Raw genomic sequence first — 15,261 nt, forward strand, 5'->3', positions numbered from 1 at the left:
TGGTATACCGAGTTGGATTGGCGTTAGTGTCAGAGGGAAGGACAATCAGATCGCAAAGGTCTTGTGTAAGTGAATGGCAGGAAATGAGTGTGGCAGTTCATTGATTGACACGGTCCTACCTAGCTGGTGTGTTGTTGTGCAGCGCAACCCATCAACCCATGACCTTCTCGCCCTCTCCTGCGAGGAAGAAATGGCTGCCCGTCTCCAAGACGTCAATTGTGTCTCCAACCTTCACCTCGCCCGCTTCCAGCGGTGTGACCTGCATGCCGAGAACGGCATTTTTGCTGCCTTGGTCAATCACCCTGTACTTGCGCATCGTGCTCATTGGCTCATTGGGATCTGCCACACCGGTTGCTGGGTCGACGTTGGGCAGTTTGCAGCGTGTCGTGCGGCAAGAGATGTGGTAGGGTGTAGATCCAATCTTTGCTTTTTTCCAGTTGTCCTCGGCGAATGCAGGGGGTCCGGTGAAGTAGATGTTGGCCCGGTACCGCAGGGCATTGATGATGGGAACCCTCCACTGTTCCAGCTCGCTTCCTCTGGGAAGCTTGTTGGCGACATCGTGGACCGAGGCAAGATTGAGGATGTGCACTGGATACTATTGCAAGGGTCAAAAAAGAAATAAAAAATCCAGGTAGCAAGGGAGAACTTACGGAATCCTGCATGCCAATGGCAGGCTGGAAGCCCACATCTTCCTTCTTCGGCGCGCATTTGAAAACCTCGCGGAACTTGTTCGTGTCGATCCTGAACAGGGTGATGGGGTTGGTGGTGCCAATTGTGTACTTTAGCTTGGCAAGTAAGTCTGGATCGATTTCGCAGCCCATGTTCAGGGCTACTGGCGAGTCGGTCCAGATGCGCAGGGTTTCGTTTGTGTAGGCTTTGCTCCTGATGCGCTCTTGAGAAGGATTGAAGGGTACTCGGATTTCTAGCATAGGCTCCGACTTGCCCGCCATCTGTGCAGCAAGGATCTTGCCCCAGCTCTTCAATCCGTCGAGCGAAAAATCCGTATCTTGCGAGAATGGGAAACGGATCACCAGGCAACCATCACTCTTGACCCATTCGCCGTCCTTGTCGTAACCAGGCGCCGAAGGATCCGGCACCCAAATCTCGGTCTCAATCTTTGCCAGGCGCGGATATTTTCGTTGTGTGCAGAAGTGCCATTCGCTCGTGACCTTTCCGTCCATGGTTGGCATGCTCGTCACATACTGTCCGAGGGTGAATTGGCGGTCGTATTGTAAACCGGTGCGGAGGACTTGGCTCTTGTCGAGCTCCACGGGGCCTGCAGACTTCAAGGGGTATACAAACAGTGCCTTGACGGTCCATGGGTTCTGCTTGGTCGCGTCACCGCCCTTTGCGTATTTCTTTGAGTACTGGTCCTGGAGATTGCCCGGACCTTGGACACCAAGCTTCTTACATCCAGCTGGTGGCGGTGAGGGCTTGTCGCGTTGTGTGAGGGCGAACAGGGCAATGAGAAGGAAGGGCGAGAGGGTGACCAGGATGGTGGAGGCGAACAGACGCGGGGTGACTACGATGCCAAGCTTCTCGAAGGCGTAGTTGAAGAGAAGAGAAGTGACGGAGTCCTCAGGTGCGGACGGACGGAGAGGGGTGTTGTCAAACGCCATTGTGTCTAGCCTGGTGTTGAGCTGGGGTTGTAGCAGTGGCAGCAGTGGCAGAGTGGCAGAGGTGGCAGAGTGGCAGAGGTGGCAGAGTGGCAGCAGTTGCAGAGAGTGACAACAGTTGCAGAGAGTGGCAGCAGTGGATGGTCAGGCCCAGTCTTCAGTGCAGGTCGAGCAGCGTAGCGTGGACCAAGGCTCAACAAGACAAGAGGCAGGACCGCCGTTGGGCTTATGTCTGCCCCTATCGTATCTCGACGATGTGGCTTCCGTGATATGGATTCGAGGCGGTGCTGGTGTTGACTTGGCGCATTGAAAGCGGCAGGAGACAAGGATTTGGCCGAGTCAGTCTGCGCGCCGTTGCTCGCTGGCTGGCTCGCTTGCTGGCTGGCTGGCTGGCTCGCTTGCTCGCGTGACAGCGCGGCTGCATCCACTTGAGCCGCAACAAGAGGCTCTCCGTCTCAACTGAACAGGAGGCCCTCCCTCTTGACTGAACGCGTGGGCGATAGTCGAACTGCAGGCGTTGCATGATGCTCTGCACCGCCGCGTCACGGGACTAGCTCGCAGCCTGCTTGATCCGGCACAATGGCTGACCAAGACGGGCCTCCCCCTCCTCGGCCGGCTCCATGGTCACGTAGGTGCACACCAACCGCGTCCTGCTGCGACTGACGCCAACACAGACCGACTGCCCACCGTCTCGGCTTCACAGGCTCTCCAGAGCCTCCACGCACGCGGCGCCCGCACGGTGCCGACGGGCCTCGGGCAGCTCGACAGGCTCCTCGCCCCTCGGAGCCTCCCGGGCCACGACGCGAGGGGTGGATATGCGCGAGGGAAGGTGACGGAGGTGTATGGCCCTCCTGGCGTGGGCAAGACGTCGCTGCTCCTGCAGGCCGCCTCGAATGCATTGGACGAGGGCCAGCGGGTCTACTGGATCGGTAGGGAAGGCCTCTTCTGCCTCTTGTCTGCCTCTTGTCTGCCATGGCGTTGCTGTCTGCCATGGCTTGCTGACTGTCTGCCTCTTGTCTGCCATGGCGTTACTGTCTACCCCTTCGCTACCTCTTCGTGCCATGGCTTGCTGTCTGCCCCTTCGTGCCATGGCTTGCTGTCTGCCCCTTCGTGCCATGGCTTGCTGTCTGCCCCTTCGTGCCATGGCTTGCTACTGTCCCTTCGTGCCATGGCTTGCTGACTGCCCCCAGACGCTGCGTGTGCGCCCTTGGTCCCCCAGCGCCTCCATGAGATACGGCAACACGCGCACCCCAATCACCCGTCCGAGCTCTCTCCACACCAGCTGCGGAGCCACTTCCACCACCTTGCCGCGCCAACGCTCGCCCACATACTGGCCCTATTCATGCATCCACCCCCGTCCTTCCCCCACCCGGGCGCGAGTCTGGTCGTGATCGACTCGCTGTCCACCCTCATCGACAACGCATATCCGCGCAACCCCGCTGATCGCATCAAGAACAAGACCGACCAGTCAAAGTGGGCAGCCGGCCGCCGCTACTCCGTCATCAACGACTTGATTGCCGCCTTCACCAACTTTGCTGCCCTGCACCACGTTGCCTTGCTCGTCACATGCCAAACCATCACCCGCATCCGGGGTCCCTCGCGAGCGCTCCTGGTCCCCGCCATTGCCGGCCTCGAGTGGGAGAACGGCATCGCTACCCGCCTGCTTCTGTTCAGAGACTGGCTGCCACAGCAGCCAGCTCGACTGCAAAACGCCCGGTTCGCTGCTCTGGTCAAGCTGAATGGCCTGACCCTTGCCGATGAAGGTGGGGTCGGTAACGTGGTGCCGTTTGCCATCGAAAGAGTACGTTGAGCAAGACCGGTGCAGCCGGCGCATGTGTGCATGCACGACCACTGCTGTGCAACCCGATCCTCTACTGACACGAATCAGCATGGTCTTCGCGACTTGGACTTCACGCTCGACCACACTGCAACCACCATGGTGCTGCCCATCCAGCCGAGACCGCCCAAGAGAACTTTCGATGAGCTCGATGAGAATGTGTCCGAGGAACCAAACTCGGACCAGGCCTACGGCTGGATTGAAGACGATGGTCTCGCCGCCGACGGACTTTTGATTCAGGATCCGCCAACCATGGACGGCCTTGATGCACCACAAGAACCTGCCGCTGAAGGACGTAGCACAAAGGTAATGCGAACCTCTACAGTATGACCACTCGACCGGCCAGAACGTGATTTGCACAGAAAGCATCTGCCTAATCCCTTCACGCTTCTACTGGGTCGTCGCTGTCATACAACACGTACTGCTCGTGAGCATCGTCCGCGGAAGTTCCGGGTAAGCATCTGTCCTTGCCTCTGTGATGTGCCTCCCAGTTCAGCAGCTGATGAGACCTGATCAGGCCGAAATTCGTGCATCCACACCAATGACAGCTTGCCGGCAGCCCACGGCTTGGACTTCCTCTTCCAGGTGGCGTGACTACCCCAGACCCCAGATTGATTGCCCCCAATTCGACTCTGCCAGTAACACCAGATATCTACACCGCCAGTACGCGCGGGTGCAGCCTCACATCAGCGAGACTATTAGCCCTGTACCATTGTGACCAACACAGTTCAAATCGCACCATGATTCGCTTGGATGTCGGCATCGACCATGATCCGCTTGGATGTCGGCATCGACGGACTGATTCAGCGTGCACCTTCCTCATGCTACCCCACCACCCCTGAGGAGCGGCTTGGAGATGAGGCACGCCTTCTCATGGGGCAGACGCACACGTGCAACGGCAGGGGCGCCGCCTCGCGCCAGGAGCAAAGCTCGGGGAGCACGCTCCGCGACCCAGACCGTCGGGTTCGACCACCAACCCCGTCCGTGCTGTTTTTGGATAAACGGATGAAAACCATGCGCATGGTCGATCATATCTGCAGTGTTATAGTGGCAAGCGGGGTAACTCGTGGGGGTTGGAGGCGCGAGACCAGATGTCCTCTCCGCTCCGCGCTCTGAAAAGAAAAGATGGACCATGTGACATGGTCTCAGGGTGCTGAAGGGAGGAATCACGGGCTCCGATTCTGCCGTCACCCGCTTTCGATAGGGGCAGGGAGGCCCTCAGGTGTGTGCAAGGACGCGACGCCCTATGCACCCGCAGACGCCTATCTCCACATCCACAGCCATACAGCTGCGCACTCTCCCCACACGACGCCCCAATCGAGATGGAGGCGTCTTTCTCCACGCTCTGTTCGAAATGATATGCACCTTCTCTTTTCAACATGTCGCTGTGACACACACCGCTCCCTTCGTTTCTCAAGCGCAACAGCATGCCTCGCTCTCATGTGCACAGTACATGCCAACCCCCCTTGTTCTTTTGGCTTCTCAACAAATCGCCTTGCCCCAATAGTATGCTTCGCTACTGACTTTGCGCTGCATGCACAACCCTCCCTCATGTCCGTTGCGGTACAGTCCACCGCCTTTCTATCCTGCTATCCCACGTCCCGTACATTGTGGTGACTCATCAGCGCCCACGCACTTTGAACCTGACAGGGCCTTGCTGTAGTGCTGGTGTATATGTACATTTATGTGTGTGTATATGTCTAGGTATGGATACGTAAAGACTCCATCCCCTGACTTTGCGCTTCCGCTGGTGTGCATGTGCGTGCATACACCGTGTCTATTGTGTCTATCGCGATGCACTCATCTCTCACTTCGTACCGCCTTGTGAAGTATTCCACACAGCACAGTTCAGTACAGTGCAGCCTCCTACCATTTTTTTTTTCTTTCTTTTTCTTTTTCTTTTTCTTTTTCTTTTTCTTTTTCAATCAGACGAAATATTTCGTTCATTCGATTGCGCGATCGATTCAAGGTTAGATAGACGGTTTGCTTATACAAGGCACCTATTTCTTCTCACTCGCGTAGCACGACACCACATGACATGACATGACGTGAAGTGACATGAAATGATATGACATGACATGAAATGATATGAAATGATATGACATGACATGAAATGATATGAAATGATATGACATGTCACGCATACCATGGCATGTCGTCCATACAAGCACGCAAAAGGCCACTCCGTATCTTGACGCACGTAGGGGGGGTTCTTGTTCACAGGCTGAATCGAGACGCCCTCTCCCTGGTCTGAGAGAGATTTGCTTGGGATTTGCTCTTTGGAGCGCGCGTGTTGGACGGTCTTGGGGATGCAGCGAGGGACTTTACCTTGGATGCAGGTCTTTGATCTATGGTGAGAACCTGTGATGAGATGGATTCTAAGATACTGTCTACGAGTGATGAGGTGCTCCTAATATAGGTACCTGCAACAAAGGAGCTTGCTGTACATAAGACAGCAAGCGAGACATGAAGAAACAGACTATTTGGAGATGAGTTGGAAGCTGATGAAAAGGCTCACGGCTTCTGGGTGAGTTGCATACGACCACAGGACGTGAAATGTCTACTCGCAAGCAGGACAGTGCTGCAGGAATGCACTCACCGCACAAGTTTGAGCCAGCCCGGTGCTCGCGAGCATACGCTTACGACATGCATCTTCGCCAGCTTGCTGGACGGCTCGTCTCTCGACGTCCTCGACTTGCTCTGGGACAGGTCAGGTCTCAGCCAAGTACCGACCTCCAACCCACGGGCAAGAAAGCGATATGCAAATGTCGTGACATGCTTCTCGCTGCGACGCGATACGAAGCAGCGTCACGTCACGTCACGTCACGTCACGTCACGCCACGCCACGCGCCTCATGCAAGCCCATCTACCTGCCGCAACAGCATTCTCGCAACAATCATTATCCATGTCGATGTTGGCCGTCGTCGAGCCATCCATCGGGCAGACTGGCGGAGATCGCAATGTACCCCAGAGTACCCCACACACATCACGTCACCACAATTCTGGCGACCCACGGACGGGGCCGTGTTAGCCGCCATCAAAGTGAAGAACCGTGGGGCGAGGATCACGACCGGAACCGGTTCTTGAGGTTGCGCATCTGCTGAGACGGATACATCGAGATCTAGACTGCTCTGCAGAAGGTGATCGCTGCTGGCTGCTGTCCCAAGGTGGAGATGATCCCGAATTCGATAACGAGGTTGGGACTGACGTGATATTCTGCCACTTTGCGGGACCAGGGATGTGGGGGAGGAACTAATGGGGGAAAGAAAAAGCACAATGGATGACTGCAACACCTGGGAGCAATCGGAGGCTGCAGCTGCCAAAGCCAGCACTCCCAGATGACAACGTCACAATCCTCTGCTTGGCGACGCAGGTACGATTGGGCTTCCTGAGGACCACGACCACGACCGCGACTACAACCACTCGACCATGCCGAAACTTCGGTGATTGCTGCGAGGTAAACTTGCACCTATCAACGTCAGCGACGACTCCTTTGCAGATATGTCGGGCACACCACCGACCCACCGCCCAACTCTCCGCGTCTTCTCCCAAAGTCGTAGAGAACAACGCCCAAAAAGCAACTTCACGATGCAGCTTGCCTATCAAGCACGTGCGCGAATGCTCGCCTCTGCCAGGCCGTCTCACAGCATGTCTCAGTCACTGGGATCAAGAAGCTTGAGTTGTTCCGAACCCCCTCCCCCCACATCATTTCTCTCCTCCCTGCGCCACGGAAATTTCATTCCAGCTTGAACTCCGGGTTCGAATCTCCGGATTTCCAAAAGGACGTCCTAATCAAGGCCAAACGAATGTTGTGATGACGGCACCTGAATTGCACCGAGCTGGAACCTTACCAATAAGAAAGGTGGATATTAGTGCCGCGTATCAACACCGCTCGCTGAGTATTCTTCCGCTTAAGCTCGGGACGAGGTACTTCGGGCCAAGTACCTAGACCCCGGGCAAAGTCGCTTCCGTTGCGTTTTCGTGGATCAGGGTCTGCGACTGTGCGGAGCGAACTCTGACTGGACATTTGCCGGTACGTCGTACCGCGGGTATCTGGCTAAACAGGTTAGCTGGGCGGAATGGTCTGGGGTAGCCAAGGGAGTGTGCGTGACGGGTTTGGGTTTGGCGTGGGGGCTTGCGACTGGAGGATTCACGTGCTGGTATCGCGGCATGTGAAGGAGCGTTGGTGATGCAGGAACGTCTCAACAAGGGTTATCAACATGAGGTGTGATGGTTTAGTGGTTGCTTTGAGGTTTGCACGATGATTTGTTATGCAGGCAGCTGATAGACAGCCAGTATCGTCGATATCGGATTCGCTGGTCATGTGTTCCAGCTGGACGTCACTAAACCGATGATAGGCTGCGCGCAAAGCCATGTCAAGTCCTGGTGGTGTCGTGCTCACATCATCAGCAGAAGATTCGTGCAATCACAAACGTCGGTTCGAGATGACGAGCCTGCTTTGCTCCCACGTAGAAACCGCCTTCTGCGCCATGTGAAAGTATGTGCTCATCGAGTCGTCATGTTGAGGTCCAAGGGGCTGGCTCCGGGGTAACGGCCGCTACCTAATACCATCGGATGCGTGGCCCGTTGCAGTAGGTTCACGAAGTCGTTGACAATGGCGTTGGGGAGATGCGGTCACGATGATTGACCAGCGCCTTGACTTTGCTGATGGGCCTGCGTTCAGGGCTGCGATAGTCAAGCTTCTCGCCATCATGCAGGGGGATTACCGCAAGCGGTTATCCATAGTAGATCTGCGAGATAGATTGATAATGGGACCAGCCACCTGGTACGCGAGGTTGACTCAGATGACGGCCGTTGTACCAGATCCCGCCATGCTGCAAAGGCGGGATCGACAGAGAGGACGGTCGAACAAAGCCGCATCTCTTCGCTAGACGTTTTCAGACGGACCGCCGAAGCGGAGGACGAGCGGAGAGTGGTTTGAGGCTTTGAGCACGACGAAAGAGAACCCTTCTGCCACAGGGTCGGCAGGAATGGGCGGACCCAGTCCAGCGCGGGTAATCGGTGAAACACCGAAGTTGTAAGCCAGCCCACATATCGTGAGCCTCATCCGATGGACAATTCACCGCGCGGATCTCTAACCCAATAAGGAAGGCCTCGCGCAGAGCCTCTTGGGCCTCTCTCCACCTCCACAAGCCCGCTCCTCTCAGTGGTGCAATTTCACCGGAATATCTCTGGCCCTCGATACGGAACGGCGACGCCTCAGTGGAGCAAAGCGCTTTGGCCAGCCTTGTCCGTTCGCACTTCCAGGCATGGAAAGTCGCAGACAAGTGTGGAGACCCCACAGTCGGAGATGGATTCACGCTGTACGAAAGCGGATGCGTCTAGAAGCTCGCTAGACGACGAGTCAGCCAGGGGCCAAAATTGCCTGCAGAGGTTATCTCGAGCTACAAAGGCGGCTGAGAGGTAGCCTGAGTGGTGGAGTCTTGCTTATCTCGCGCTGACTCTGGGCTGTTTCTCCAAGGACTGCTAGAAAAAAATGAGGCCCCACGACCCCAAGCTATTGGATGGCGTGCTTTGTCTCATGAGATTGGCGTTCTGTGTGGACCTGCGGTGCACCATTGTTGGATGACCACTCCAAGCAAGATACTGCGTGACGCTCAACTGCTTAGCCGTGCGTGTTGCAGGTCATGATGGAGAGGGCAGGATGCTTGCTTGGCACGAGTTCCGCGACGCAGCGTAGCGTTCGCACATGCCGGGCCGACAACCTTGGAGACGACCAAAGGCGGAGAAACTTCCCGTTTAACCTGCCGACTTGCCATCCAAAGACTGGCGCACCGTGGGTTCTTCGTGCCGCTCAGGAGACAGGAATAGGAATGTGGGGAGCGCCAGCGCTGCTGCTCTCTAATCTGGGGTGCAGCTGGAGGACAACGCTGGGCATTGTCAGACGCAAAGAGCGCCAAAGCCCACCCAAGCTCGGTCCTGATCTGGACATGGAAAGTCCGAGACAAGCCGAGGAGCCCGTGTCCCACGGCGAAGGCGGCCGAGTGGGAGACAGAACCCATCCGCCAAACAGCCCAAAATAGCCAAAGACAGAGGAAACGATAAGGGCAGTCGATAGGGCGACGACAGGGGTCTCACAATCACGTCAAATCGTGCTCAGAATGGGGTACTTGCTTAGAACGGAAGAGATCAATGCCAGGCAGAAAGTGCTTGCGCCAACCGCGCTAGCATGTCGAGACACTTGTACAAAAGGACCGTGAGATGCGGAGATGACGGGTGTGGAGTCGTGGGCTTATCGCCCGAGGAATGTGGACAGGACAGAAGCAGTGTGGGTGTGGTTGCACGGTGGCCGACTGAAACATTGTGGGCGTCGTGGATCACCCTTTTCACCGCATCTTCGCTCGGGCTGAGACAAGCCCGTGGGGAAACGGGCGCGTAATCACAAGACGACCGTGTCCCATGCGGAGAGCTCGATGTGATGTGTGAGGTTGTCCCAAAGCACACGGCAACCTTTTCCTTCGTTGGTAGTGCGGGGAAGGCGAGAAACTCAATGTGCTACTGTGGTCCTCCACTGCTGGAACGGGTATGCGCGTCCAGGGCTCTGGGTTGCATTTCTGTCACCTATTTGTTCCCTGTTTTTGGTTTTCGTTGCATCCATGGGAACTTCAAGCACGTCACGGGCAGATCATAATCATCTCGTAGTCAACAACCAAAGAGTGGAATGTATGAGCTTCGATTACGCGCTAGGCGTTGGGTTGCTGTCTAACCAGTAGCCTGCCAATAAGCAGACATACCCCGTGCGCCTGGCTGCATGCCAAAAAGCAAAGTGGAGTGGGAGAAGAATACAAGACTGGAATCGCTATGATTCGCGGGGTATTGAATCCGACAAAGGAAAATCTGAAAGTCTATGTTGGTGGGTGGTGGTTCGAGTTCGAGAATTGAGGTCGTGATATTCCGCGGGCTGTGCCCCTCATGAGTCCATCTATGATTCCGTAGAACGCTCGCTAATCCAGATGACGAAAGTCATACAATGCTACCATACGCCAAGCCATGCAGTGAAAGTAGGGAATGTTTTCTTTTATGTGCGGTGCGCAAGGTCCTCGCCGGCTATCGATGGTGTCGCAGAGGAGTTGCCGGAGGAAAAGCCACTATTTGTGGGACCGTTGAGTAGATCTTGCACGGCGACCTTGGGCACTTGAGGCACAGGCAGCTTGCGCTGAGCACCTTCGGGTTTCGAGATGATGTCGCCAATCCTGAGACCAGACGACGCGCTAGGGACGTACGGTGCCTCGCGATCCGTCTGGGGCTCCATAGGAGCCAGTGCAGGAACGTAGTTCTGGTTCAGGCTCAAGTGGCGCAAATGCGGCAACTGGAGATCGTGAAAGCCGTGCGGTCGAAGTCGGGGCGAATGCGCAGGCGTCGCAAGGGGAGTGTGGTCGGGGGTGGGGCTAGCCGAGTCATGGGAGAAAGTCGGCGAAGGCGGCGCAGTCGACATGGGCGAGCCCGGCCGCGAGCGCTTCGTCATCCTGTGCGCATACGGGTCGTCATCCTCGTGGGAATGCGACCTCGACATGGGCTGTGAAGAGTAGGCGTACTGAGAAAGGCCAGGAAGGCGGTGGTTGCTGTAGGGGTGGTAGCCATGGCTAGTCAGGTGGTGACGGCTGGAATGAGAATGGTGGCCATGACGGTTCTCGAGCCTCGAAGCTGCATCGGCAAGCAGGTCCATGTTTCTTGACATGCCATTCGGGCTGTTGCTGTTGCTGTTGCTGTTGCTGTTGCTGTTGCTGTTGCTGTTGCTGCTGAGGCCTCCGTGACGGTAGGCAGCCAAGTCGTTGCCAACGTTGGGAGAATAGGTGGAGAAAGAGTGCGGCGGCGAGACATTTGGCGAGCCAATGGCCGAGCCAGGCGCACTGCGAGAGATGGTCTTGGGTGGAGGGGGAGCCATCATGTGGGCGAGGCCCGAGCCAGGCTCCATGAGACCGGCCTGGACAGCGGCGACAGCAGCCTGGTGAGCAGCGGCATGCTGGCCCTTGCCCCTCCTGGAGTTGGGGTTGTTGTGTATCCTTGAGTGTCTGTGAGGGTGGTCAGCAAGAGAAGCCATGAAGAAGAAGAAGAAGAAGAAGAAGAAGAAGAAGAAGAAGAAGAAGAAGAAGAAGAAGAAGAAGAAGAAGAAGAAGAAGAAGAAGAAGAAGAAGAAGAAGAAGAAGAAGAAGAAGAAGAAGAAGAAGAAGAAGAAGAAGAAGAAGAAGAAGAAAAGGAAAGAAGAGAAGCCATGAAGAAACAAACACGAAAGAAGAGCGAGTTGGAGCCGCAGCAAAGCTTACCTGGTGAGCTCGTCTGAGCGAGAGAAACGTTTTGTGCAGCCGGGAAAGGTGCAGGCATGGGGCTTCTCGCCCGTGTGGGTGCGGATGTGACGGGTCTGGTGTTCAAGACGGTGGAAGGCCTTGTCACAGAGGGGGCACTTGTAGGGACGGGGCAGATCTTGGCGAGGCTCTTCCTGGGCCTGTTGCTGCTGCAGGAGGGGGGCCATGAGGCTCACGGTAGCAGTAGCCATGGAGGATGGCAGTGGTGTTGGTGCAGACGTGGTGGGAGGGTGCTGCGGGGAGGTGTCCGGGTTTAGTACGCTTGACAGGTTGAAGGCTTGCATGTGATTAGCACCAGAGGCGGCGTGTGAAAGTTGGGGAAGGGGGGTATGGCTGGGGCGTCGGAGGGTATAAGAGCAAAAGGTTGGCGGGATTGTGCGTGTGGGGGTCGGTGGCTGCTGGGGCGCCAGGGCAGGCCAGTGCAGGCCAGTGCAGGCCAGGGCAGGCCAGTGCTGACGAGGATCTGCCGGAATCGAAAGAAAGACACGGGGCGGACTGCTCCACTCGGCTTGGCTACCTGAAAGGTCCAAAGGTGCGCCGCGTCGAAAACGTATCAGCCTAGCGGCGCCCCCAGTCACGGTGCGGAGCGCAGTAGTCTGTGACTCTGTCTGGAGCAGGGACCTGCTGAAGCTGGCGTGGGCCTGTGGCCTGTGTCGGCGATGGCGTGCGTCTGTCTGCGTCTGCGTCTGCGTCTGCGTCTGCGTATGCGTCTGCGTCTGCGTCTGCGCCTGGCTGCCTTTGCGCCCGCCCAGTCGCCGTGCAGGGGTGGCGCTGCTCTGCGCCGTCGAGATGGCGGTGCTGTCGTACCTGGATGCTGCACAGCGCTTGCCCACGGGCCCTGATGGCAGCCGAGGCTGGAACCCTCCGTCTCCGCACTCACGACGCCGACGGTGCTGGCGGTGGACCACCTGAGTTCGTCGTGAGCCCGACCAAGGCCTGCAAATTTGCACCCGATTTTCTGGATGCTGGCCCTGCGGTCAACGTCGGCGAGCGTGACGCGATTGGTCACCGCGCCGCTGTCGTGCCTCAGGTGAGGCTGTCGGTGGAGACGCGCGAAACGTGAAGCAGCAACAAGACAGCGGGGGCCCGTCCTGGGAGAGCCGGCGAAGCAGCGTGCGTGGATGGGCGGCAGTTGTGCGTCTTGCCGGGCTGCACTGCCAGAGCTGATGTGATCCACGTCGACTCACGAGAGAACGGAGAATGGGGGAGGCAGTGCCTTGCTATCTGGACTCTGGAGAACAGGAGGAGCCCCGCTGCGCTGCACTGCACTGCACTGCGCTGCATTGCACTGCACTGCACTGCACTGGAGAGATAAGAGCAAGTCGTCCATCGAGACGTCACGCCTGCCTGGAGTGCATCCTATTCTGGGACACCACCATCACCATCACCATCACCATCACGGCGCCGGCTCGTCATCCCCCTTGCGCCTGGCTTCTTGCTGTGCATTCTATCGGTCAGGCAGGGCGCAACACCAGAAACAGCTGCTCTTGTGCCACGCTGGCGCTGACTTGTGAATGGAGGAGCTGGCCAGCAAAACAAGATCGAGAAAAGGCATCCAGCCAGGAGCACCACGCACTCCTCACCCACCACTGGCGCCGAGGCTCCTCACGCCAACCTCGATGCCCGAGTCCTCTTCCAAGTGGACCATTCGGTCTGACTGGCCTGTGGAATGCAGCTGGCCGTCTCACTTTGCGGTTCGACGAGACACCACACCCGCCTGCTATTAGGCATGTCAGATGACCACTCACAGACACTCGATGCATGGTGGATGGTATCCAGGTGCGCCTGGATGTGTTGCACTGCGCCAGACCTGGTAGAGGAGTGGATGTCCTGTGGGGGGATCATCTGGGGTATTGTGAGCATCGAAGAAGCAAAAAGCACAAACGAATGCATTCTTGCATGCAGCAACATGCATTTCACTACCAGCAAGGGCAATATCAGGAGATCATCATCATATCACAACTGCTCGCCGGGAACGCGTCCTACCCAGCCCATGCACCCACCCACCCACCCACCCACACCGGCCCGCAGTCGATGCACGTTTCCGCGTTGCGCTTGAACGAAGCACAGGTTGGGAGACGAGCGCAGCACTGCACTGCACTGCACACTCTTGGAGAGTCTAATCCTGCATCACCGCAGGCCTCCAGCAACCAACAGCCCATGTCCACGTTCTCTCCATCTCACTTCATCTCGGCACTTGCGGAGCCCCGTTCTTCGATATCTCGGTGGGGCAACCCCTGTCCCCTTGGCTCTTCACAAGGCAGAAATATGCCCCCGTGTGCTGCCGGGTGTCCCCTGAGCACTCAAGCGGGGCGTATGACGACCACGGCTCCTCAGCGTCTTCTCGATTTTTTTGGTTCCATGCTGGAACGCACGCCAACACTTCAGGTAGGATTCTCGGTGCGTTGGAACAGGCTGTGACAGAGGGTCCGCTATTATTATCATTCCTTCTAGAAATTCTTGACAGTGCCCTTAGCTTCTCGATAGCCCGCCCCGCTTTGTGCCCAGCATGGGAGAAGTTTGGAGATTGTTCGGGGCAGCTGCCGCTGACACGCTGACACTGTCACAGCAAAAAAATTCACTCGCCCGCAAACGACATCTTCTGCCCTTTGCACGTGTTCGGAGAATCTCGGACAGCTCGGCGCTGCCAAAGGTGGAGACGCCTGCTACGTTGGTGGCGCCACGGTCTGCAGGTACCAGAGCCAAATCACTGCGCCTCTATCACAACCCCTCCTTATCATGCTCGTTGCGCCTCAATTGCAACGAGCTAGCTGTCGCCTTGGCCAAACACAGTTTCATCCCGCAGCTGGGACCACAGATGCAATTTCAAAACGCGACACCTGCGCTCTCACCGCATCACCTATTGCCCAGCTGTTTGTAGTCATGATCCGTTGATTCAACAAGACCCCGCTGCAGAGAAAGTTCTGCAAGCTCCTTGCCCAACATAACTCCTGACACGACCAGCAGGCATCGTCGTCACATCACAACCCCCAGCAATCACAGTGGTAGTCACAGATCACCCTGCGATACATCTTGCCCACGTCGTTTGCCGCCTACCCGAAACCAACCGGTTGCGCGCGAAAGGATCTTTCAGCCTTACTCATTGCCGATGTCATCAGTCAACCCTCTGGGGCCCCGCACCATAACCGTCAAACGTGCTCAAAGGCCCGATGAGGCGAACAAAGTGCCTGTCGGTGTTCGGCGACAGCGGCATGACATCAGATGTGGAAGACTGTGTGAAAGATTCTTCATTTTCATCCCCAACAACACATTTGATGTCATTCCGTGAGCTTGTCTGTCACGCCACCAGGTTCGAGGTGCTGGGAAGAAACGCCAAGCCATGAGTGGAATCATGAAATAGGTAGGCAAGTCTGGCGTGCGTACGAGACACGAAATTGCGCGTCAAAACTCAAGCTGCATGTCGGCGAAACATCGTCCAAATCCACCATGGCGCATTGGACGACAACCATCCATCAGCCACGGG

The 15,261-nt window shown here is 56.8% G+C and overlaps 6 protein-coding genes across 6 annotated transcripts, besides 13 other annotated features; 4 read left to right on the forward strand and 2 right to left on the reverse strand.

Moving 5' to 3' along the window:
• Positions 1-151: 151 nt before the first annotated feature.
• Positions 152-1,619, reverse strand: EKO05_0011134 (uncharacterized protein; the record flags this gene model as incomplete). Its single annotated transcript, XM_038943925.1, has 2 exons — positions 152-595; positions 651-1,619. 2 exons carry the CDS (start codon positions 1,617-1,619, stop codon positions 152-154), a joined length of 1,413 nt encoding a protein of 470 aa, XP_038793387.1.
• Positions 1,620-1,653: 34 nt separating this feature from the next.
• Positions 1,654-1,723: a tandem repeat.
• Positions 1,724-1,976: 253 nt separating this feature from the next.
• Positions 1,977-2,011: a tandem repeat.
• Positions 2,012-2,195: 184 nt separating this feature from the next.
• On the forward strand, positions 2,196-3,783 carry EKO05_0011135 (uncharacterized protein; the record flags this gene model as incomplete). The annotated part of the gene is made up of 4 exons (XM_038943898.1): positions 2,196-2,244; positions 2,291-2,545; positions 2,807-3,417; positions 3,505-3,783. The coding sequence occupies 4 exons, from the start codon at positions 2,196-2,198 to the stop codon at positions 3,781-3,783; spliced, it is 1,194 nt and encodes a 397-aa protein (XP_038793388.1).
• Positions 3,784-4,206: 423 nt separating this feature from the next.
• EKO05_0011136 (uncharacterized protein) lies at positions 4,207-4,569 on the forward strand (the record flags this gene model as incomplete). The annotated part of the gene is made up of 1 exon (XM_059637922.1): positions 4,207-4,569. One exon carries the CDS (start codon positions 4,207-4,209, stop codon positions 4,567-4,569), a length of 363 nt encoding a protein of 120 aa, XP_059493905.1.
• Positions 4,570-5,122: 553 nt separating this feature from the next.
• Positions 5,123-5,161: a tandem repeat.
• Positions 5,162-5,325: 164 nt separating this feature from the next.
• Positions 5,326-5,376: a tandem repeat.
• A 110-nt stretch (positions 5,377-5,486) lies between these two features.
• Positions 5,487-5,585: a tandem repeat.
• Positions 5,586-6,259: 674 nt separating this feature from the next.
• Positions 6,260-6,301: a tandem repeat.
• A 432-nt stretch (positions 6,302-6,733) lies between these two features.
• Positions 6,734-7,132, forward strand: EKO05_0011137 (uncharacterized protein; the record flags this gene model as incomplete). The annotated part of the gene is made up of 1 exon (XM_059637923.1): positions 6,734-7,132. One exon carries the CDS (start codon positions 6,734-6,736, stop codon positions 7,130-7,132), a length of 399 nt encoding a protein of 132 aa, XP_059493906.1.
• Positions 7,133-10,492: 3,360 nt separating this feature from the next.
• EKO05_0011138 (uncharacterized protein) lies at positions 10,493-11,968 on the reverse strand (the record flags this gene model as incomplete). The annotated part of the gene is made up of 2 exons (XM_038943929.2): positions 10,493-11,486; positions 11,739-11,968. The coding sequence occupies 2 exons, from the start codon at positions 11,966-11,968 to the stop codon at positions 10,493-10,495; spliced, it is 1,224 nt and encodes a 407-aa protein (XP_038793389.2).
• Positions 11,162-11,213: a tandem repeat.
• Positions 11,516-11,684: a tandem repeat.
• Positions 11,969-12,182: 214 nt separating the features above from the next.
• Positions 12,183-12,230: a tandem repeat.
• Positions 12,231-12,449: 219 nt separating this feature from the next.
• Positions 12,450-12,504: a tandem repeat.
• Positions 12,505-12,977: 473 nt separating this feature from the next.
• EKO05_0011139 (uncharacterized protein) lies at positions 12,978-13,517 on the forward strand (the record flags this gene model as incomplete). The annotated part of the gene is made up of 1 exon (XM_059637924.1): positions 12,978-13,517. The coding sequence occupies one exon, from the start codon at positions 12,978-12,980 to the stop codon at positions 13,515-13,517; it is 540 nt and encodes a 179-aa protein (XP_059493907.1).
• Positions 13,031-13,083: a tandem repeat.
• Positions 13,151-13,177: a tandem repeat.
• A 241-nt stretch (positions 13,518-13,758) lies between the features above and the next one.
• Positions 13,759-13,796: a tandem repeat.
• Positions 13,797-15,261: the final 1,465 nt, after the last annotated feature.

This window comes from Ascochyta rabiei, chromosome 21 (genome assembly GCF_004011695.2).
Source record: "Ascochyta rabiei chromosome 21, complete sequence".
Taxonomy (NCBI): domain Eukaryota; kingdom Fungi; phylum Ascomycota; class Dothideomycetes; order Pleosporales; family Didymellaceae; genus Ascochyta; species Ascochyta rabiei.